The following is a 20663-nucleotide window of genomic DNA, read 5'->3' as shown; positions in this document are numbered from 1 at the left end:
TTAGCACTCTAGTTAGTCAGCTACTTAAATATATAAGCGACTTTTCAATTCAACCCAAAATCGTTTACACAATTCTATGTTGAGGTAGGCACACGCCAATGCTCATGTCCCACACATGCATATACACACACACACACATGTAAAGGCACATGGGCATACAAATGCTTCAACAAGTGATATCCCATAGTTAGCATCGCATCCCATTCGTACACACAATCAAATTTATACGTATTTTTTCATTACCCGACCATCTCGGCCGAGCGCATGAAGAGAAATGATTTTGTGTTCCCATATTTTCGTAGCACGAACCTACGTGTCCGGTCTATGTGTTCTTTGGTTAATGATTGAGCTTATTAAGTGGATCAGTACTTTTGCATGGCAAAGCGTTGCAAAAAGATTAATGTGAGATGCTATCAACAAAAGTGTGCAGATTATTAAAAAACTAACCATTTTTATCCGTTTTCAACATTTGTAGTACAAGATGTGTTGAAGCGGGCGGAGCTGGTTGACGTTTCACGTGACGCAGTGAAATATTACATATTGCAAAACCTTACCAAAGAACGAGAACATTAAGACAATAAATGAAAACGTGAAAGCTTTCGTAAATTATATTAATAAACACTTGATAAAGTGCAACTCAGCTCCGGCAGGATTTAAAGGAAAGCATGCTAAATGCTGAATAAAAACATGCTCATTGAAATCTCCGGTCATTGTGCAATAGAAAAAATGGGTCGTCCTAAAAGTGTTTACGAGAGCGCTGATCCTCGCCTGACAAGAAAATTAGCTACTGAGCTTTTCGATCAGAATAACAACTCATCTCCTTTACTCATACATGCGACTACAGTTTCTGCTAATAAATCAAAATAAAAGCAGATTTTTTAAAAGCTGCTAGGAGTTGTGAGAATCTAAATGTGATAAAGAAGTAAACGTTTTAGAGACGAGCCAAAGTAAATGTCAGCTAACAGTGCACTTGCCTTTAGGAATTGGAAAATGGATTCACAAAAAGTCATGGATTCAACAAAAGCAAAAATGCAGGGCTTTGATATTGTGAAGAGCAATATAGGTATTAATGTATATTACCGTACGTATTTGCTGTGCGTTTATATGCATATACATACGTGCATATAGATGTTGCTCCACACAGCGACGCGAGTACTGTAGGAGCGACCCTCACTACTGGGAAGGGGTCAAGGTCCGACTATGGTCTCTTTCGCTTCTACAGATTCAGCAATGGGCTCGCGTCGCACGCACGCCGATCATCGAGGACCGTTAGCTGAGGTGCCGTTCGGGCCGGGTGATGGTAGTTATCACTGTCACTCGCAAGGCAGGTCCCGCCGTTACATCACGAAGCAGGGCCTGTGGCTGGGCTATAAACGGCCACCGGCAATTCCATACGAGCTAGTCAAAGATAGTCAAAAGTGAATTGTTGGAGTGCCGAGAATAAAAGTGAAAAGCCAAAAGGAATTCAATATTATGAAAATAAAGCGTATGTTTCATTGCAAATTCTTTTATGTCTTACGTCTTCTCGTATTCTGTAAATAATGGGGCTCCGCAATTGGTTAGATTTTCGAATCGAATTCACCAAGAAAAGTACTGAGCTCATATTAACAGAAACAAACAATTTAGATGTCCAGATTTTCAATGTATATATGTGCAGTATACTGGACACATGACACTGATAGATGGATAAGTTATAAATGTGTTGTCAGGAACCAACTCGTGTCAATCTTCCCAAATCTGTGGAGCGACGCCAATCAATTGAAATAAGATCGGAGGTTATCATACCTAAACCACACGCCCTTCAATTTGGAATCAATCCGCCTTTTCGAATTTGTTCTAAAATTCGCATATAAAATTGACATGTCAGGGACGCCAATAATATTAAATTAAAAGCAGGAAAAAAAATTGTTACAGTTAAGAATGAAAAAAAAAAAAAAAAATGGGATTAAATGTGGACTGGACCAGCCTTTTACAAATGGCAGTGGGAACTCCAATGATAGAAAAACGGCGAGAAGAGCATTTTCCTATTTTGATTTATTGAATTCAATTCTTGATTTTTACTGTAAAATTTTAAAAAGCTTTCAGGCTATATTAATAACCATTAACTGCGACTACGATATAGACTCAGCAAAGTTTAAAGCTTGCTAAAGGTTTTGCTACTTATCAGAAAAAGTATCCTTGGTACCCCATGTCGCCCACAGTTCACAAAGTTTTAGTTCATGGGCACCAAATAATAGACATGACATAGTTCCCGTAGGCTGCTTTAGGGAACATACATCGGAATCCCGAAATAAAATATACGAGCGCGACAGAAGAGCCCACTCAAGAACAAGTAAGAAGTCGAGACCCTACAAGCAACTGATATTTCAATAATAATTAGCACACGCACACACACACACACACACACGAATACAAACAAACAAACGCACACACATACACATACAAACAAACACACGCATACACACACACTCACATATACAGGCGATTGCGCTTGAGTTGCGCTGCAGTGTGGCAATATTATGAGAACTTATTCGTTGAATAATTTAATTTTTAGACGTACGATCGTACTGAAACTTTCAGAAAGTAATCATAATGTTGAAATGTATGTGTATACCGAAGCACAAGTCTCTAGTATTTGATATACGACTTTTACAAAGATGATGGTGAGGGGGTGGATTAAGGGGTGGGGGGTAAATTTTAACAAAAACCGAAATTGTCTAAAATCTTAATATACATTTTAAATTTGGAGACTCTAGCTTGAAAGATGTAGGAGATATAATTTTTAAAGTGATCTTCGATAAGGTTTTTTATCGATAAAAAAGTATCGGAATGAGTTATCGTTTTTTAGTGATAAACTCGATATCCGCGTGATATATACGGACATTTTAAAAAAAAGTTGAAGTCTCTAGCTCTTATATCTTCTGAAATCGACGCGTTCAAACATACGGACAGACAGACGGACAGGGCTAAATCGACTCAGCTCGTCGCCCTGATCAAGAATATATATACTTTGTGGGGTCTGCCACGCCTCCTTCTGCCTGTTACATACATTTTAACAAAACCATTATACCCTGACTTCCCATTTTCAATGGGTTCAGGGTATAAAAAAAATTATATTGCATTCCTTTTCTCAAACATAATTTCTTAGTAATAACTTAACATAACTTACACATAAATCAATAATTTAAAGAATTTTGAATCATATCCCAATGAGCACAAACATCGTTGTTTGCCTTGGAAAACATCGGCATCATTGATGGTCGCAAACATCGTTGGGTACGTCGTCGTGCGTTTGCATGTGTATGTGTGCATAAAAAATGGCAAAATAAGAATATCAGCTTGGAGGGTTCACGGTACCTCCTAGTATAGCAGTCTCGCGAGAGACTAGACCTAGAGCCTTCTTGTTATCTTTTACTCCTATTACCCATCGGTATAAAAGAAATCCATTTAGTTTTATTCATCAACTTATATTATTTAAATTATTTACAAGTATATATGTATGAAAAGCATACACAAAACTATTATGCTAGAAAAATGCTGTACTCAACAGATAATTTTAGAATGAAATACATAAATATGTATGTTGTTTTTTCAATCACCGAAAATTTAAATTAGAGTTTTGCTTTGCGGAATATACAATATTGGAATGATTTGTTTAATGTTGTTCATTTTGTTGTTGGGATCCTTGCTGTTGTGTGGACTGGTCATGAGCCAACTTGTCTTGAGGCTGCTGTTTTTGCACAAGTAGGCTGTGGCTGCTGCTGCTGGCTTGGTTGTTGATAGATGTGCGGCTGCGGCTGTGGATGCTGATAAGCTGGAGAGGGCTGCGACTCGCCATGCTGTTGGGGCTGCTGCTGGGCGTACTGCTGCTGTTGATGATGATACTGTTGCTCTTGCTGCTTAAGTAATTGATTTGGTTGCTGATAGTGCAATTGAGCACCTTGCGCAGGTGCCTGAAATGATGCTGGCGGCGGCCCTATGTAGTAGCCCTGCGGCATGTTGGGATGTGGGGGTAGTTGACCTTGAGCAATCATGTGTTGTACTTCTTCCTGGCGTCGTCGCTCAAACTCCAAATACTCCTCATGAGTAAATTGAGGCTGTTGATCAATGGTCTTCCACTCAGGGTCTTTTTGAAACTTTTCCTTTGAGGTCTGTTGCATGAATTCATCCATACTGATAAGTCCGTCATGATTAGTGTCAGTTTCCTAATTAAAGTAGTGTCGCAAATAAGTTAGAAATTCATATTAGCGTTTTTTTTTTTTAAAGTTTGTTTGTCTCAAACATAAATTTTTGTAAATTATTTATATTTATATTTCTCGATTGCTTTATGTGGTTTTGTGCGAGGGCATATTCAGTATTACTATTAAGAAAAATGCCGCGTCCTAGAAGATCTAATCTTTCCCGGCGGACCCATGATGCAATTAGGCAACGGAATATCGCGAGTCAATTTTCTGACGAAGAACGAGAAATCGCTCGAGAAAGGTGTTGCGTTAGTACCCAGCAAAGAAGGGCCTTAATTCGTGCTTCTCATTAAAAGATGAGCTTATCAACAAAGTATTTCCGAATGTCATTGCTTTCCACAAAAATACTAAATGGTTAAGTGAGCAAGCGATTTTGGCGGCTAAAAATGAAGATGTGAATGACCTTTATCTTATAATTCAAAATAAAATCGTTGGTACTCTGTATTCATTCAAACCTATCGACTGTGTAACAAACGAAGAAGAAGCCACTAATTATCCAACTGAATTTTTGAACTCCTTGCATGTGCCTGGTTTACCACCGCACATACATTACAACTGAAGGTTGGCTCGGTAGTTATCATGCTTAGAAATTTAAACCAACCAAAACTGTGCAATGGAACGCGTTTGGTGATAAGAAAACTGATGAGCAATGTGATTCACGCGTCGATACTCAAAGGAAAATTTAAAAATGAGGAAGTTCTTATTCCTAGGATTTCGATGATCCCAACAGATATGCCCTTTGAGTTTAATCGAATTCAATTCAACAACATAGCTTTCAACAATTTTTTACCTAGAAATAATGGATAGGGCAATGCAACGTTTGCCGGGCCAGCTAGTAATTATATAAATAAAAACGTAATATTACAAAATAAATTATTCTAATAAATTTAAATAAAAAATAGTACATTACTAAATCGTTTCTATATTTCCATTTGTAATCAATTATTTATGAAATTCACTTTCACTTTTAGGTTCAAGCTACGAAAATACACGGGTGCACAATCATTCCGCTTCATGCGCTCGACCGAGACGGTCAAATGTTGAAAAAAGAAGCCTCTGTGATCGATCTCTGTCTCTCAAATATGTATGCATGTGAGCACAAACAGCAGCTCACAAAAATTGAAATTTTTCGCGTTCGACTGCCGTTTCATTCCTTCTGTGTGAAGAGTATACCTAACTCTTCAAACCGTTTGACAACCTTGTACAAAATATTTGCGTTTTCGTTATTATTCTCACAAATAATGTATGAAAGCTTTGGTGGTCCTAATGAAAAAGTTTTCGCGACGAGCGTGCACACGCACACCACAGTCCCTTCCTACATGTATGAGCATTAGTTTGCCTGTGTGCGTGCGACGGCCTTGCTGCCTGTAGCAATTTTAGGCCCTAGCATTTGAATTTGGTCGATCTTGAGGAGTGCTCGCATACATATGTATGTACATACGTGTGCACTTGAGTGTATGTACGCATGGGCTGTGAAGCTAACAATTATGGGAGATCACTTGTAGAAGCATTTGTACATATGCCTGGAGCCTTTACATGTGCGTGTGTGTATGTGCATGTGTATGCATGAGACATGAACTTTAGCGTGTGCCTACCTCAACTTAGAATTGACCGAATTAGGGTTCGAATTGAAAAGGCGCGCTTGTATTTAAGCACCTTTTATTTTGTATACATATGTATATGATTGTGTGCTTGCCTATCGAAGTCATCAATTCATAAAAACAATTGTTTAAAATAGGAATTCGTTTAATATTATTTCATTAACTTAATAAATATATAAAAAATATAAAACATAACATTTAAAATATCTATATATATAAAAACAAATCAATAAAAACAAATTTAATTAAAAGGTCGTTTAGCACTCCCCTTTGCAAATTTAATCCAAATCGCTCGCACAATTAAAAGCCCGTGGCAGGCACACGCCAATGCTCACGTATTATGAACATACACACTTACAATATACCACAGGCAGTAAGAAATTTTCACTAAGAATCGTTTCCTACACTAGCACATTCATAATGGCAAATAAATATGTATAAAGCGGGACTACAACCACTAACCAGAGAACACATAGACCCGACACGTAGTGTAAAGTGTTTTGCACACTTTTTTTTTTGACATTACGACCCACACAGCTTCGTATTTGCTCGGCTCCTCACTTTTAGGTTCAGGCTACTAAAATATTCGAGAGTACAATAATTTAGCTTCATGCGCTCGACCGAGATGGTCGATGGTTGAACAAAAGATCCCTCTGAGCTCAATGTTTCCCTTGCTCTCTCTCTCTTTCGGTGCTCTTTGCTCTCTCAACTATGTATATGTATGTATTGAAATTTCTTCGCAGCTAGAACCCATGTCTTCCCTTCTGTGTGAAGAGCAGTGCTGTCATAATTTTTCGAGGAAATAGAGCCACTAACCAGAGAACACATAGACCGGACACGTAGTGTAAAGTATTTTGCACACTTATTTTCGAGGGTAATCTCCCAGTCAACTTCGTATTTGCTCGGCTCATCACTTTTAGGGGTCGGACTACAAAAATATGCGAGAGCACAATCATTTCGCTTTATGCGCTCGACCGAGATGGTCGATGGTTGAACAAAAGATCCCTCTGCGCTCAATGTTTCCCTTGCTCTCTCTCTCTCTCGATGCTCTTTGCTCTCTCAAATGTGTATATGTGTGTATGCATGTGAGCACAAGCAGCAGCTCTGAGCTGCCAGCTCACGAAAATTGAAATTTCTTCGCAGCAAGAACCCATGCCTTCCCTTCTGTGTGAAGAGTATACCGAACTTATCAAACCGTTTGCCAAGCTCGTACAAAATATGTATATGTGTTTTCGATTTTATTTGTGGAAAGGGTATGAAAGCGTTGGTGCTCATAGTGAAAATGCTTTCGCGACGAGCGTGCACGCACACACTCTCCCTTGCTACATGTACTATGAGCATTTGTGTGCCTGTGTGCGAAGCTCTTGCTGCCAGTAGCAATTTTAAATCCCAGCATTTGCATTTGGTCGATCTTGTGAAGTGCTCACATACATACATACGTACATATGTATGTACATATATACATTTGATTGTGTGTACGCATGGGCTGCGATGCTTACAATTATGGGAGATCACTTGTAGAAGCATTTCTATGCCTATGTGATTTCATATGTGCGTGTGTGTATGGGCATGTGTGCTTGGGAGATGAACATTGGCGTGTGCCTGCCTCAACTTAGAATGATGTGAACGATTTTGGGCTTATGTAGCTTTATTGACTAGCTAAAGCGACAAGTGCATGTGTGTAGTATATTGACTGGCGAGTAACTCGCGCTTATATTTAAGCACCTGATTTCATTTCAATGAATGCATTTTTTTTAATACTTGATATGCACTTGTCAATACAGCGTATAAGTTTTTTTACTTGCATGCATGTATATATAATAACAGGTGCAAGGGATTGCTTTCCATTAGCTTAATGAACTTAATCAGGTATTACATATTTTTTAAAAATGCATTCATTGAAATGAAATCAGGTGCTTAAATATAAGCGCGAGTTACTCGCCAGTCAATATACTACACACATGCACTTGTCGCTTTAGCTAGTCAATAAAGCTACATAAGCCCAAAATCGTTCACATCATTCTAAGTTGAGGCAGGCACACGCCAATGTTCATCTCCCAAGCACACATGCCCATACACACACGCACATATGAAATCACATAGGCATAGAAATGCTTCTACAAGTGATCTCCCATAATTGTAAGCATCGCAGCCCATGCGTACACACAATCAAATGTATATATGTACATACATATGTACGTATGTATGTATGTGAGCACTTCACAAGATCGACCAAATGCAAATGCTGGGATTTAAAATTGCTACTGGCAGCAAGAGCTTCGCACACAGGCACACAAATGCTCATAGTACATGTAGCAAGGGAGAGTGTGTGCGTGCACGCTCGTCGCGAAAGCATTTTCACTATGAGCACCAACGCTTTCATACCCTTTCCACAAATAAAATCGAAAACACATATACATATTTTGTACGAGCTTGGCAAACGGTTTGATAAGTTCGGTATACTCTTCACACAGAAGGGAAGGCATGGGTTCTTGCTGCGAAGAAATTTCAATTTTCGTGAGCTGGCAGCTCAGAGCTGCTGCTTGTGCTCACATGCATACACACATATACACATTTGAGAGAGCAAAGAGCATCGAGAGAGAGAGAGAGCAAGGGAAACATTGAGCGCAGAGGGATCTTTTGTTCAACCATCGACCATCTCGGTCGAGCGCATAAAGCGAAATGATTGTGCTCTCGCATATTTTTGTAGTCCGACCCCTAAAAGTGATGAGCCGAGCAAATACGAAGTTGACTGGGAGATTACCCTCGAAAATAAGTGTGCAAAATACTTTACACTACGTGTCCGGTCTATGTGTTCTCTGGTTAGTGATAGAGCCAGATTTGCAAAAAAAAAGAAGCTAAAAGAAGCTAAATTTAAGAAAAATTAAGCCAAAATAAAAGCTAGGCTTAAAAACATAATTTTCTTAGTTAAATTCATTTGTTTTAAATTGGTTTCCAATGACTTGACAATGATAATACAAAATTCTTTTAAACATAATAATAAAATTAAAAATGATTTTAAATTCACGTTAATGTTAAATAATTCCTTAAATAATTCGCTGAGGTGTTGAGCTTATAAACATTTTTCTTGGGCACCAGCAATACCAAAATGAAGTGTTGCTCATGCCACTGTTCCAAAATTCTAGTCACTGCGAATTCAATTGAGAGCTATCGTGTATCCGACACTCATGGAATTTTAAGAGGAGCCTTTTTGAAAACAAATTGATATGTAAATAAACCACAAATAATTACACGATTATAATAACTGCAGCGATTTAAAAGTGATAATACAAAAGGGGAATCAATAACTACAGACAAACACGACGAGGTTTTTATATTTAGATATACCTTCTCATCATTTATACATTGGTAAATTTTTTTTATAAGCAATTTGACGCACAACTTTGCAGTAAGACCGCACTTGCAGTAGCTGCAGTACGCCCTGGTGGAATCTGTTAGGTCTTTCCGTAGCCAATCTTTAAACTCCTCAGCCTGTAGCCACACATCGCGAACACTTTGCTTGTATACCTTCGACATTTCTCAACTAGTATTCTCAACGCAGGAAAACACAAACCTTGTATTCATGATTTTTAGTGTTGAGAAAGATAAAAAGCAAAATAAATCGTGAAAATTAAATAAAGCTAAAATAGAGCTACATTAATTTTTTTAATGCCAGAATTCCCGCAACCCGCCGTTTTTCCCGCATTGGGACTTCAAATAAAGCCGGATCTGACGGGAAAAAAAAGCTAAAATGACACCCCTGGTGAAGAGTATACCGTAATGTCAAAAAAAAAGTGTGCAAAACACTTTACCTTACGTATCCGGTCTATGTGTTCTCTGGTTAGTGGTGCAACGCACGATTTCATCGCTATCGATAGTAAACAAAAACAATCGATATGGACTAAAATATAAAAAGTCGATAGATCGATAGCTCAATCGACATCTTTACAGCAATACCTTTTTGGTGAACAGCTAGTACTCAAACAATTATTCTAAGAAAAACAGTATCTTCATTTTCTTTACAAAACAAATAAAATTAAAAAAAAACTTTAAGTCAGGATCACCTTAAAAAAATATAATCATGAACATGAATCCGCTGGACAAAATACATGCACTTGATGAAATTGAAAAAGATATAATACTCTGCATGCAGAGTGCAGGTTAGCATTATTGCAAATGTGCATTTGTTACTGCAGTCAACAATAATAAGTAACATTTAGGTCAGGCGTTGCAAGAGCTGGGTAAGGAGAAGACTTCTCAGAAAAGTGCCGAGACACAATCTCAGCAATTTTTGAAGAGTTTGTCTAGTGTTGAGTCTAAACTCTCGGAGCAAATCAACTATCTCACACAAGTTTCTACCGGTCAACCACACGAAGGATCTGGATATGCCTCCGCTAAAGTCTTACAAATGGCTTGGCATCGTATTCAACATGCGCGCTCTCGTGTACGTGAATTGGAAGAGACCAAGGCCAAACACTCCCATGCAGCTAGACAACAGCAACAGAAGCGCCAACAAGAACATGCAGCTGCACAGCAACAGGCCGCAGCCGCCGCAGCCCAACAGCAGGCGACAGGTGGTAGTTCAGGATCTACAGACGTCAGTGGTGCAGGCATTGGCAATACTTCCAGTGTTAGTGGAGTAGCCACTGATAGCGGCGGTAGTATGTCCGCGAGCTAATTGCAAATTTAGGCTCTGCCAATAACATTTTCTACATGGATTAAAATTAAATTATATTTTATTATTGTTAGTTTTCTTTATTCAGTGCTTTTGATATTTTCTTGAGTCGAAAACTTTTTATAAATCAAAAAAGTTTTTTTCACACACATAACGCACACATTGCAAAAGAACATTTCGTTCGTGTCGTATTTCACTCTCTAATAGCTTAGAGAGCATTGTGTTCGATTTGTTCAATTGACGCGCACGCGTGTAATTCAAGCCAGTAATGCGTGTAATGCAAGCCTTTGGAGAAGGATGCTTTCTATTGTTTTTATTAATTGATTTAAAGTTTCTGATGACTATCGGTCTTGTTTGAACCTGTTGTACTATCGAAAAGGGTTCTTTGTTTCGTTCAATGGGTACGTCATCAGGTCCTTCATCGGAAGAGCTTAAACCTATAGTGAATTTATCTTTGTTAATATTTTCTGTGAAATGCGTGACTGAATATGTAAGCTCGGTATGATCTGAAGTATCATCATGGTTATCTACAGTATTCTTGTATCCTACAAAAGTAAAGTGAGCCAAATCATTTACATCATATGATGCCTCAATTTCGCTCTCATTGTCCGTATCGTACATTCGCAACATGTTGCTTAATGCATTATCAACCTCGTTTTTGGATTTAAGCGTTATATGCTTGTAATCAATCATGTTACTAGTCCCACGAAAAATTGGCACATCAATTAAACACGAATTGCTTGGATCTTGTACAGTAGTGTCCTCCATTACTTTCATTGGCCCTTTCTGACGGTCTGATTGTCCTTCCGAAGTATTCATGCATCTGAGTTTTTTACTTTCCTTAACAGATTTCCGTTTCTTATTGATTGGGTGCAAGCGCATGCTTCGTCTGTCATTTAATATCCCAAAGCGCCTTTTAGATGCCTCAAGGCGTTCGCCTCGTTTTAAGCGCTGTTCTATAGCCTGTTTGGCTATTTTTACGCTAGCTACCGTTGGAAATCTGTAAAATAAAATCTCAATAATTGTAACTTATTTAAACGTCTTTACAAACCTCTTGCATCGTTCGGCGCGCCAGGCAGCAATATTCTGAGGGGTCCATACTTTTTTTACAGTTTTGTACAAACCCGTTATGTGGTTTGCCTCAATATGTCCTTCCATAACGAATGATAGAGCTGTAAATCTGCATTCCTCAGCGGGACAGGTTTGATGCTGGTTTAAATGACGACGCATATCTTGCGCTGTGGCCAGCTCCATCTTACAGTTTCCACAGTATTCGGTCCGAGGCGGAGAGTGATTTGATGTGATTTTTGTAAGGCTAATACTCTTGAATAAATAAATACATGGTTATATTCCCAATTCACGTTAACATATTTGTATTACTTGTGTTTTCCCTACTTGGAAATATTTTGGAGCCACTGTACTTCCGTGCGCTCCATACATCGGAGGTGGCTGTTTTTCACGTGAAAGTAGCGTCATGCCAGATGGTGTTAGATAATGCAAATTAGTCTTATTTGGTTTATTAAACGTTTTATCGAAATTCGGGGAGGGCAACAGGAATTTTCGTTCCATTACAATTAATATTTCCAATTCACAATCTCAATATACAATAGAGCTGGGAACCAATCGATGCATCCATCGACTATATCGATGAATTCTAATTTCTATGATATATCGATGGACTTTTATCTACATTGATGTATCGTCCTTTTAATGTGAGGAACAAAAAAAAAACACTAACCAAAGAAATTTTCTATTAACAGAATACTTATATTTTTTCCGTTGATAAAAATGATAAGTCAAATGGAAAGGAAGTGGATCTCTGGCTAAGTAAATTTTATATGTATAGCTTTAAGATAATTATGTTGATTTATATTACGTGTTAGAAAGGGATCTCTGAACGAAATTTAATGAATTACATTTTTATAAGTTCTATAAATCTGTTTAGATTTTTTATTTTTTATTTTTAAACAAATACAAAGAGAAGTATAACAATAAAAGAGCTTTACTTCCGAAATTTAATGAATTACATTTCTATAAGTTCTATACATTTTTTTGGATTTTTTTTATGTTTAATCTTTATATAAATACAAAGAGAAGTATAACAATAAAAGAGCTTTATTTAAATTTGTTTATATTATAAAACTAACTTATTTTTATAAAAAGGGCTAATATTGATGGAACCGTCCATCGATGGTTTCGTAGCCAATGTTGCCGAATCAACTATTTTGTAGCTAGATCTGGCTTTTTTAGGGCCGATTACTACAAAAATTTTAAAACAGCCTTTAGCTCCAAATACTAACAAATAGACCGGACAAGTAGCGTTAAGCTCTTCGCAAAACCGAGATGGTCGACTGTTGAACAAAAGATGCCTTTATACTCAATGTTTCCCTTGCTCTCTCTTTTTCGTTGCTCTCTGCTCTCTCAAATGTGCATATATATGTATGCATGTGAGCACAAGCAGCAGCTCACAAAAATTGAAATTTCTTCGCAGCAAGAATCCATGTCTTACAATCTTTGTGAAGAGTATACCCTACATGTAACATGTAACATGACTATTTGTGTGCCTGAGTACGCAACTCTTGCTGCCTGTGCAGATTGTAAGGCTAGAAATTTGGCGTTGGTCGGTCTTACTGTCATATCCACTTCACACAAATGGACCATGTATGAGCATAGATACACATGTACGCAGATTTATATATTGTTATCGCTAATAATGCTTATAAATGTCTGATTTAATATATTTATTAAATGTTTTGGAATATATCGGGTTGCTGACTATAAAAACTTCCAATGGAACATAAAATACACATGTCATATTATACTCAAACTGTACTCATTATTGCCCAAGCAACTGATTAATTCATAAAGGTCCATTTAACAGTCAGTCTACAATTTACAAACTATTAAATGGAGAGACAATTATCTTCCTATCCCGTACATACATGCTCACTTCACAAGACTGACCAAGGGCAAATTTTGGCACAGGCAACAAGAATTGCGTACTCAGGCATGCACTTAACGAGGGACTGAAATTGTGTATGTGCATGCATATATTCTTTATGCGCTTCATAACCTTCATAGAAATAATCATGAAAACGATAAGATTTTGTATAAGCATGGAAAACGCTTCTAATATTTTGGTATACCCTTCACTCAAAAGGAGAGATGCGATCGTCGCGAACAAATTTCAATTTTTGTGCTCTGCTGAGTTGGATGATTTGACTGACCATAGAGACAGAGAGAGAGGAGAGAAGAAGAGAGCGGTAGAGTGAGAGAGAGTAAGACAAATAGCGCACATCCGAGCTTCTGGCTTTGTCGTGCTGTATTTTCACTGCTCGAGTCTTAAGAGACTTAGCCGAGCAAATACGAAGTTGACCAGTCTCTTATGCACATTTTTTCGGCGTTGAAAAAGTTTGTTCCACATGTCTTGTCCATGTGTTCTTTGGTCAGTGGTTTTAGCTATTTTCAGCCCTTGGCTTAGCTACTTTTGCTGAACAAATTTCGGCAACGCAGCTAGCTCTTATGTCGAGGTAACAAATGGTTACTAAAAGTCGCAGTTTCGGATATCACAGGCGCATGTTTTTAAATACGAAATATCTTGTGCCGTATCGATATTATAATAATCTTATATATTAACTACATGTTAAATTGGCATATATTGACCTTGGTTGTTACCAATTATTTATTTAACAAATTTTGTTTGCTACCTAATAGGGTAAGAGCCATCGATTCATTTATTTATTTGTGTTTTTTTTTCTTTATATAAATAAAATTCAAAAATCGATAGTCACTGTCACTGATAATCACTGTCATCCGGTTCGATTGCATTACAGTGTTGCACAGCGTGCAAGCATTGAAACCAAAACGAAATTGGCAATTAAGAAATTATTCATAAATGCGTCTCATTAACGTCTGGCAAATCTAAATACAGTTTAATATATAAATAAATAAACATGCAAAGCGTACTTAACACAGTAAAAGGAACAGCGCTAAATGTGGCTGAATATCTAACGCCAGTTTTAAAGGCAAGTAGCTGACTCAAGCTCCTTAAAGTTGAAACATATGCACATACCTAATGTATGTAATGTAATATATATTAATATTAACATAACATATACATTACTTGATTTCTTATCAGGAGTCAAAATTTCGAGAAACTGGTGTACTAACTCCGGAGGAATTCGTTGCAGCAGGTGATCACTTAGTTCACCATTGCCCTACTTGGCAGTGGGCGGCAGGCGATGAAAGCAAAACAAAGACATATTTACCAAAGGGTGAGTAACCGAGTATGCGTCTTAAAGTATGTTAAAACACAACTGACTGAAATACAGATAAACAATTTCTTATTACACGCAATGTGGCATGTTATCGCCGTTGCAAGCAAATGGAATATGTAGGAGAGGAGACACTGGTTGAGGAAGAGTCTGGTGACGGTGGCTGGGTAGAGACACATCAATTAAACGATGACGGCACAAGTCAACTCGATGATAAAATATGCGAGCTGACGTTAGATGAGAGCAAGGTTTGAGTGTATTGCTAATAGTAAAAGTTGAATACATTTATTCTTCCATTAGGACGAAATGTTCACAATAGAAAATGGTAAGAGATCGCCATTAAGAGTGGTGACCACTGATGATGATAATGAGGACGATGATGAGGCCATTGACATGGATACATTTGAGGAAAGTGGCATGCTTGAACTTGTCGATCCTGCTGTAGCCACCACCACTCGCAAACAAGATATCGAAACTAATCCTAGTAATTTGGCTTCAGTCGTGAATGCAAGCGAGACTACCAATAGCGCAGATTCCGTATTGCGCACACGTACATACGATCTGCACATCACATATGATAAATACTATCAAACGCCAAGGCTATGGGTGGTCGGCTACGATGAGCAGCGTAAGCCGTTAACCGTTGAACAAATGTACGAGGATGTTTCACAGGATCATGCTAAAAAGACTGTAACAATGGAATCGCATCCCCATTTACCTGGGCCCAATATGGCATCGGTGCATCCTTGCCGACACGCAGATATTATGAAGAAGATAATTCAGACGGTTGAGGAAGGCGGTGGCCAGCTTGGGGTGCATTTATATTTAATTATATTTCTGAAATTCGTGCAAACTGTCATACCAACTATTGAATATGACTTTACGCAAAATTTTAATATGTCCTAAACAGCTAGATTTTAAGTTTAATCAGACGGCAATATAAAAATTAATTATATATAAAGTATATACAAATAAAATCTGATACGGCATACCCCGACTATAACGGTTCATTATAAATACAGAGCTCAAATTGTTTTTATATTTACGATTTATTACATTTTTGTTTATTGGTTGGTTGCTCGTTTTTGAGATGACATTTTTATATTAACATAGTAATAAACAATTATTATACAGTTTAGTTAAATGATTTGCTTTACGCTGTCTACGAGCTTCAACGGATATTAAGCTTACAACTGTGGGTGTGTATGTGAAGTTGCAATATATGTATATGTATAGCTTAAAACGTACAAGCTTTAATGTGGTATTTCTTTCATATATATATATTTTTTCCCAACCCTATTATTACTTTATATATACTTCTATCTTTTTATTATGTAATATATATCTTATAAATTAAAATCACTTTTCATTTGCAATAACAGGTTCACATCGTAATTAAATTCACAATAAACATGCCTAATGCAACTGCCTATATAATAAGACATTACACATTTTTACTTCATGCAGAAACTCATAGTATGCCCCATACTTAAAATATATATATATATATATATATATATATATATATATATATATATATATATATATATATATATATATATATATATATATATATATATATATATATATATATATATATACATACTTGAAATATACATAGATATTAATTTGATTAATTAACGCTTCTATTTAAAAAGCCTGTTGCCGCCACTTATAGTGACTATTATTAGGTTCTCTAAACCTTATTATTAATCAAACTTTGCCCATTAAATTACTATTACAAATGTTATTTCTCATATTTTCTCATTTGCTTTTATCGACCTCACAATAAATAAAGAAATTTTACATCATCTAAAACGTAAATATTTATTTAAACGGTTAGTATATATAGGCCTACCACAATTTGTTACATTATTTTTCTGCCATTTGCCTTCAGTTCCAGCGAATATAAGTTTTTCAACAATTTGTAATTACATGCTGTCCTAAAAATATAAAATTGTATTTGTATTGCAATTTAGGGTTTCGTTTGTTTTGGGTATTTTTTGTTAATTTTATAAGGTACAGTTAGTTTAAGCGCAATATTAAGTCATAAGGCAGGCCTCTTAGTAAAAATAAAGTAGGCAGGAGAAATAGCCAATTTTTAATGCTTAATGCTGCCTCTTGCAATATATTATATATTAAAAAAAAAAAAAAAGATTTTACACGGTCCCAGGCGACCAGCAATTTGTGTCTACCTGCCTACTGAAAATATCCGGTTATGAGTGCCTAGACTTTTTGTTTACATTGACTTGCAATTTGTTTTCTATATTATTTATTAAACTTTTTAAAATCCCTTCAAGAGTTTCAAATACCTTTGAGTGAGAATGTTCTAAATTTGTATCACGGCTTGTAATGTATTGAAAGATAAGAAACTTATACAATTTCAATTATGGCCTCCACCAATAATTTTCAAATGCGCAAAGTTATATTCTCCAATAGAATCGGATTTGTATTCAGAATCATTTTATACAAACTGTTTTTAAAAGTGCATCGTCTAACCGATAATTGCATAGGCAAATCCTCTCTTTAAATCATTCAATTTTTGTTTCTCAAAAATAATCAAATACAAAAGGCTTCTGAGGGAATTTAAATATAAACGCATTTAAATGTTTAACATTAAAACAATAAAATTATAATTAAAAAAATTGTATATAAACTTATTTTAAGTTCACTTAAATATAATATATAATCAATGTTGATGTTTTAAAGAGAGTTCATGCTCTGGTTTTTATTTATTATTATTATCTTTTCTTTTTCCAGATTGTTTTTTCCTTTGCTGCAGGTAGTTCTTTGCATAGTTTCTTAAACTTTAAACTTATGAAAAAATATACTTATGTTTTTATTACATTATTTGTTAGAATTTTGTTTAACATATATGCAAATACTTTATAAGACAATTGGTGCGAATAATTACAGGAAAGACATTTAAAGACGGATTTATATATATGTATATGTAAAATAACATTATCAATGCGCCGTTTACCTTTTAAATAAAGGTATTTTTGCACTTCCATAATGTTGCTGATGATATCTCTGTTTTTAGTACACATGACTAAAAATAAGCACAAATTATATTAAGACATTAATTAATTAAAATAAGGTTAAAACTAGTCATACAAATAATAATAATATTTAACATTTAGTCAACAAATATGTGTATGTGGTAGTTGGTGGTAGTGATGATGATTTTTTCGCATAGCAATCAATATAACCCTTTTTTCCCGATCTTCTTAACTTTGCGCTTGTTTGCCTTGGTTTCTGTTATATACACACTTGTCTTCCGAAATTATATAAGTATATTTTTTACATTTATTTATTTTGTTTTCATGCATCCATTGCATGTTTTGAGTTCACCCCTTTCGTTTAGCATGCAGCATCTCCATGAGAAGCGTCTGCGTTGGTGCGCTGCCTGCACAATGTTTTGAGTATAGATGTTCTTCACCGCGCGCGGCCATGGCATGAATTTCCGGTAGTATATTCAAAAGCCTCCTAAATTTGTCCTGAAATAGTTTAAACAAAATTAAACCGCATTGATGAAATCAGACCTCCAAAGATCTTATGCCCAATTTATTGTAAGAAAACCTATTTTGCCTTATTCTAATGCTCTTAAGTTTACTTACATTTACTGAGGGGTAACACGTAAGTGTATAATCTAGTAAAGCAGCCTGAACATTCTCGTGTCCCTCCACAACGGTCTTTTTATTCACAATTCCACGTACATCTAAAAATAATATTCCTATATTTAATTTTCTTACATTGAACGCGGGTTTCTAACAAATAATCACCTGGATTTAAAAGTATTAAGAATTTCATGCACACATAGTCGCCCATATCAAACTTCAGGTCCTGCAGCTTGTTTTGCAACTCATTAAAGTAGTCGCCCAACTGTGGCACTCCTAGCAGACCAAGGCTCATTAAGTTAAAAACTTGTCCGTTATTAAGTTGTGTTTCATCCGGCAAACCGTTGTGTATGCGATGATGCAGATGATCCAGTACAAGCATGTCCGACCAAGAATGCTGTAGCAGCTTCATCTGATCGTCCACCTACAAAAAGTTAAGAAAATTAAAATAAAGTCAAATTAAAATATATTTTGATTTAATACCTTGAGCCCATTAAAATGGGAAATTAGGTTATACATCTTTAAAGCTAGTCGCCAAATTTTATATGTGAATAGAATTTAGATTTTTGTAAAATTTTACCCCCACCCCTCTCCATCACTTTTTAAAATGCGTATTTCATGCATATGCATGTTCTAATCATAACCTGAAAGTTTCATGAAGATGGGTGGCCTATACAATAAAAGTTATTAAGCAATTAAGTTCGCATAGCAAGCCCACAGCTAATGTTTATGCGCCCATGCGTATGCCTGTGTGTGTGCACGTGTGCATGTGCGAATAACTATTAAAATATCAGTTTTTCGAAGGGTTCAGGGGATCTCGTAGTCGAGCCGTCGTGACTAGAGCTTTCTTACTTGTTAATAATGGATAGTGGTTTTAAGATCGAAGCACTCCGATCAATCTCCAAATAATTATGCCACTCCGATCATTAAAAATATATACATATTGGCGAATTACTCAGACTATTTTTTTACTACACAAAACTTGATTTCAACACGCGCTCAATTCTTCTGCTCTCGCTTTCTCTTCTCCTCTCACTAACTCTCTGCTCTTTGCAGTTATGTGAGAGTGGCGACGCTTAGTTGCGTCACCGACAAGCAACGTCGACGTTGAGTCTTTGACTGGTTCAGCTTTGGTTGCTAAGTAGGTCAGACGCCGAATGAAATCGAAATTCAATGCAGATTTAGGTACACGACATCACAGTTGCAGTCGGTCCGCTGTCGTTGCCGCTGCCTCTGTTTCTATCTCTTAGTCTGTCGCTGCCGCTGCTGAGTTTTCGTTTTTTTTTTTTTTTTGCTATTTGTTTTTGTGTTTCTTCGGTTTTACATAACAATTCAGAGACTTGGCCCCTAGTTTAAAAACTGGTTGTAACCATTAATGGCTGCAGAGACTGGCGAGTTTTTTGGTTGTAAGTCGATGAATATACCTAAAACCTAGAATTTTATGCGTGAAGTACCTTTAGGTCCTTAAAGAATACCGTATTCCTTGCCCAATCCACCTGTGAGAAAAGGTTTTGATCCAGCACTTTGCACATCAATTCAAAGAGATCAACTTCAACTTGGTTATACGTCTGCTTTTGCAGTAGCGCAAAAAGTTGAGTCTGCCATTCTCGATCATCGATCGATTGCACAAACTCTCGTATCATTGGCGAGACCCTGCAAAAATGGAAGCAAATGCAAACAACAGGATTGTTACTAAAGGTGGTATCAAAACAGATTTCCCTTCAGTTTCCGCTCACCTCAGGGGTTCTATGACGGCGTCCCCCGTGCTCGATGGATGTGTGCCAGAATCAAAGCTTTAATTTAAAAATAGAAAGAATCATAGATATAAAGTTTGCATTATTTTTATAAATTGGTTATATTCCTAAAAAAAAGTTGTTTTTTATAACCTGACCCCATTGAAAATGGGAAATCAGGGTATAATGATTTTGTTGAAATGTATGTAACAGGCAGAAGGAGGCGTGGCAGACCCCACAAAGTATATATATTCTTGATCAGGGCGACGAGCTGAGTCGATTTAGCCCTGTCCGTCTGTCTGTCCGTCCGTCCGTCCGCCCGTATGTTTGAACGCGTCGATTTCAGAAGATATAAGAGCTAGAGACTTCAACTTTTTTTTTAAAATGTCCGTATATATCGCGCGCATATCGAGTTTATCACTAAAAAACAATTTTTTTATCGATAAAAAACCTTATCGAAGATCACTTAAATAATTATATCTCCTACATCTTTTAAGCTAGAGTCTCCAAATTTAAAAT

The 20663-nt window shown here is 36.5% G+C and overlaps 4 protein-coding genes and 1 long non-coding RNA gene across 11 annotated transcripts in view; 2 read left to right on the top strand and 3 right to left on the bottom strand.

Annotated features, from left to right (window-relative positions):
- LOC149091566 (uncharacterized) overlaps window positions 1-20663 on the bottom strand; it is an 87713-nt gene that overhangs the window by 9734 nt on the left and 57316 nt on the right. The window lies entirely within an intron of this gene.
- On the top strand, window positions 9782-10581 carry MED11 (mediator complex subunit 11). Its single transcript, XM_018099768.3, has 2 exons — window positions 9782-10002; window positions 10063-10581. Exons 1-2 carry the CDS (start codon window positions 9924-9926, stop codon window positions 10518-10520), a joined length of 537 nt encoding a protein of 178 aa, XP_017955257.1. The 5' UTR covers window positions 9782-9923; the 3' UTR covers window positions 10521-10581.
- Window positions 10617-12164, bottom strand: Nufip (nuclear FMR1 interacting protein 1). Of its 2 annotated transcripts, none has more exons than XM_089260506.1 (3): window positions 11898-12164; window positions 11569-11840; window positions 10617-11517 (listed from the first exon to the last, which is right to left on the bottom strand). In XM_089260506.1, exons 1-3 carry the CDS (start codon window positions 12084-12086, stop codon window positions 10638-10640), a joined length of 1341 nt encoding a protein of 446 aa, XP_089116632.1. In that variant the 5' UTR covers window positions 12087-12164; the 3' UTR covers window positions 10617-10637. The 2 variants fall into 2 exon arrangements, with proteins under 2 accessions (XP_089116632.1, XP_089116633.1); XM_089260507.1 differs by having other exon boundaries at window positions 11913-12146.
- Atg3 (Autophagy-related protein 3) lies at window positions 14352-15808 on the top strand. The gene is made up of 4 exons (XM_018099746.3): window positions 14352-14542; window positions 14656-14791; window positions 14849-15039; window positions 15092-15808. The coding sequence occupies exons 1-4, from the start codon at window positions 14471-14473 to the stop codon at window positions 15695-15697; spliced, it is 1005 nt and encodes a 334-aa protein (XP_017955235.1). The 5' UTR covers window positions 14352-14470; the 3' UTR covers window positions 15698-15808.
- Window positions 16551-20663, bottom strand: part of ftz-f1 (ftz transcription factor 1) — a 37431-nt gene continuing 33318 nt past the window's right edge. For 5 of the 6 annotated variants that reach the window (XM_089260450.1, XM_089260447.1, XM_089260446.1 and 2 more), the window contains 5 exons: window positions 20148-20204; window positions 19866-20064; window positions 18577-18835; window positions 18412-18527; window positions 16551-18291 (listed from right to left, as the gene is read on the bottom strand). In XM_089260450.1, coding sequence (XP_089116576.1) covers window positions 18142-18291; window positions 18412-18527; window positions 18577-18835; window positions 19866-20064; window positions 20148-20204 — 781 coding nt within the window. In that variant the 3' untranslated portion in view covers window positions 16551-18141. The remainder of the gene's footprint in view (window positions 18292-18411; window positions 18528-18576; window positions 18836-19865; window positions 20065-20147; window positions 20205-20663) is intronic. The other variant, XM_089260449.1, reaches the window with a different exon arrangement.

Source organism: Drosophila navojoa, chromosome 4 (genome assembly GCF_054131105.1).
Source record: "Drosophila navojoa isolate 15081-1374.11 chromosome 4, UAZ_NAV_1.0, whole genome shotgun sequence".
Classification (NCBI taxonomy): Eukaryota; Metazoa; Arthropoda; class Insecta; order Diptera; family Drosophilidae; genus Drosophila; species Drosophila navojoa.
This window is presented reverse-complemented; position numbering and strand designations above follow the sequence as displayed.

Bases quoted from the DNA above. Each gene is read 5' to 3' on its own strand.
- MED11 (XM_018099768.3), top strand. From the start codon at position 9,924: ATGAACATGAATCCGCTGGACAAAATACATGCACTTGATGAAATTGAA. The intron at 10,003-10,062 runs GTTAGCATTATT...AGTAACATTTAG, and splicing joins ACTCTGCATGCAGAGTGCAG to GTCAGGCGTTGCAAGAGCTG.
- Nufip (XM_089260506.1), bottom strand. From the start codon at position 12,086: ATGGAACGAAAATTCCTGTTGCCCTCCCCGAATTTCGATAAAACGTTT. The intron at 11,841-11,897 runs GTAATACAAATA...TATTTATTCAAG, and splicing joins TCCAAGTAGGGAAAACACAA to AGTATTAGCCTTACAAAAAT. The intron at 11,518-11,568 runs GTTTGTAAAGAC...TTTATTTTACAG, and splicing joins CGCGCCGAACGATGCAAGAG to ATTTCCAACGGTAGCTAGCG.
- Atg3 (XM_018099746.3), top strand. From the start codon at position 14,471: ATGCAAAGCGTACTTAACACAGTAAAAGGAACAGCGCTAAATGTGGCT. The intron at 14,543-14,655 runs GCAAGTAGCTGA...ATTTCTTATCAG, and splicing joins ATCTAACGCCAGTTTTAAAG to GAGTCAAAATTTCGAGAAAC. The intron at 14,792-14,848 runs GTGAGTAACCGA...ACTGAAATACAG, and splicing joins AAAGACATATTTACCAAAGG to ATAAACAATTTCTTATTACA.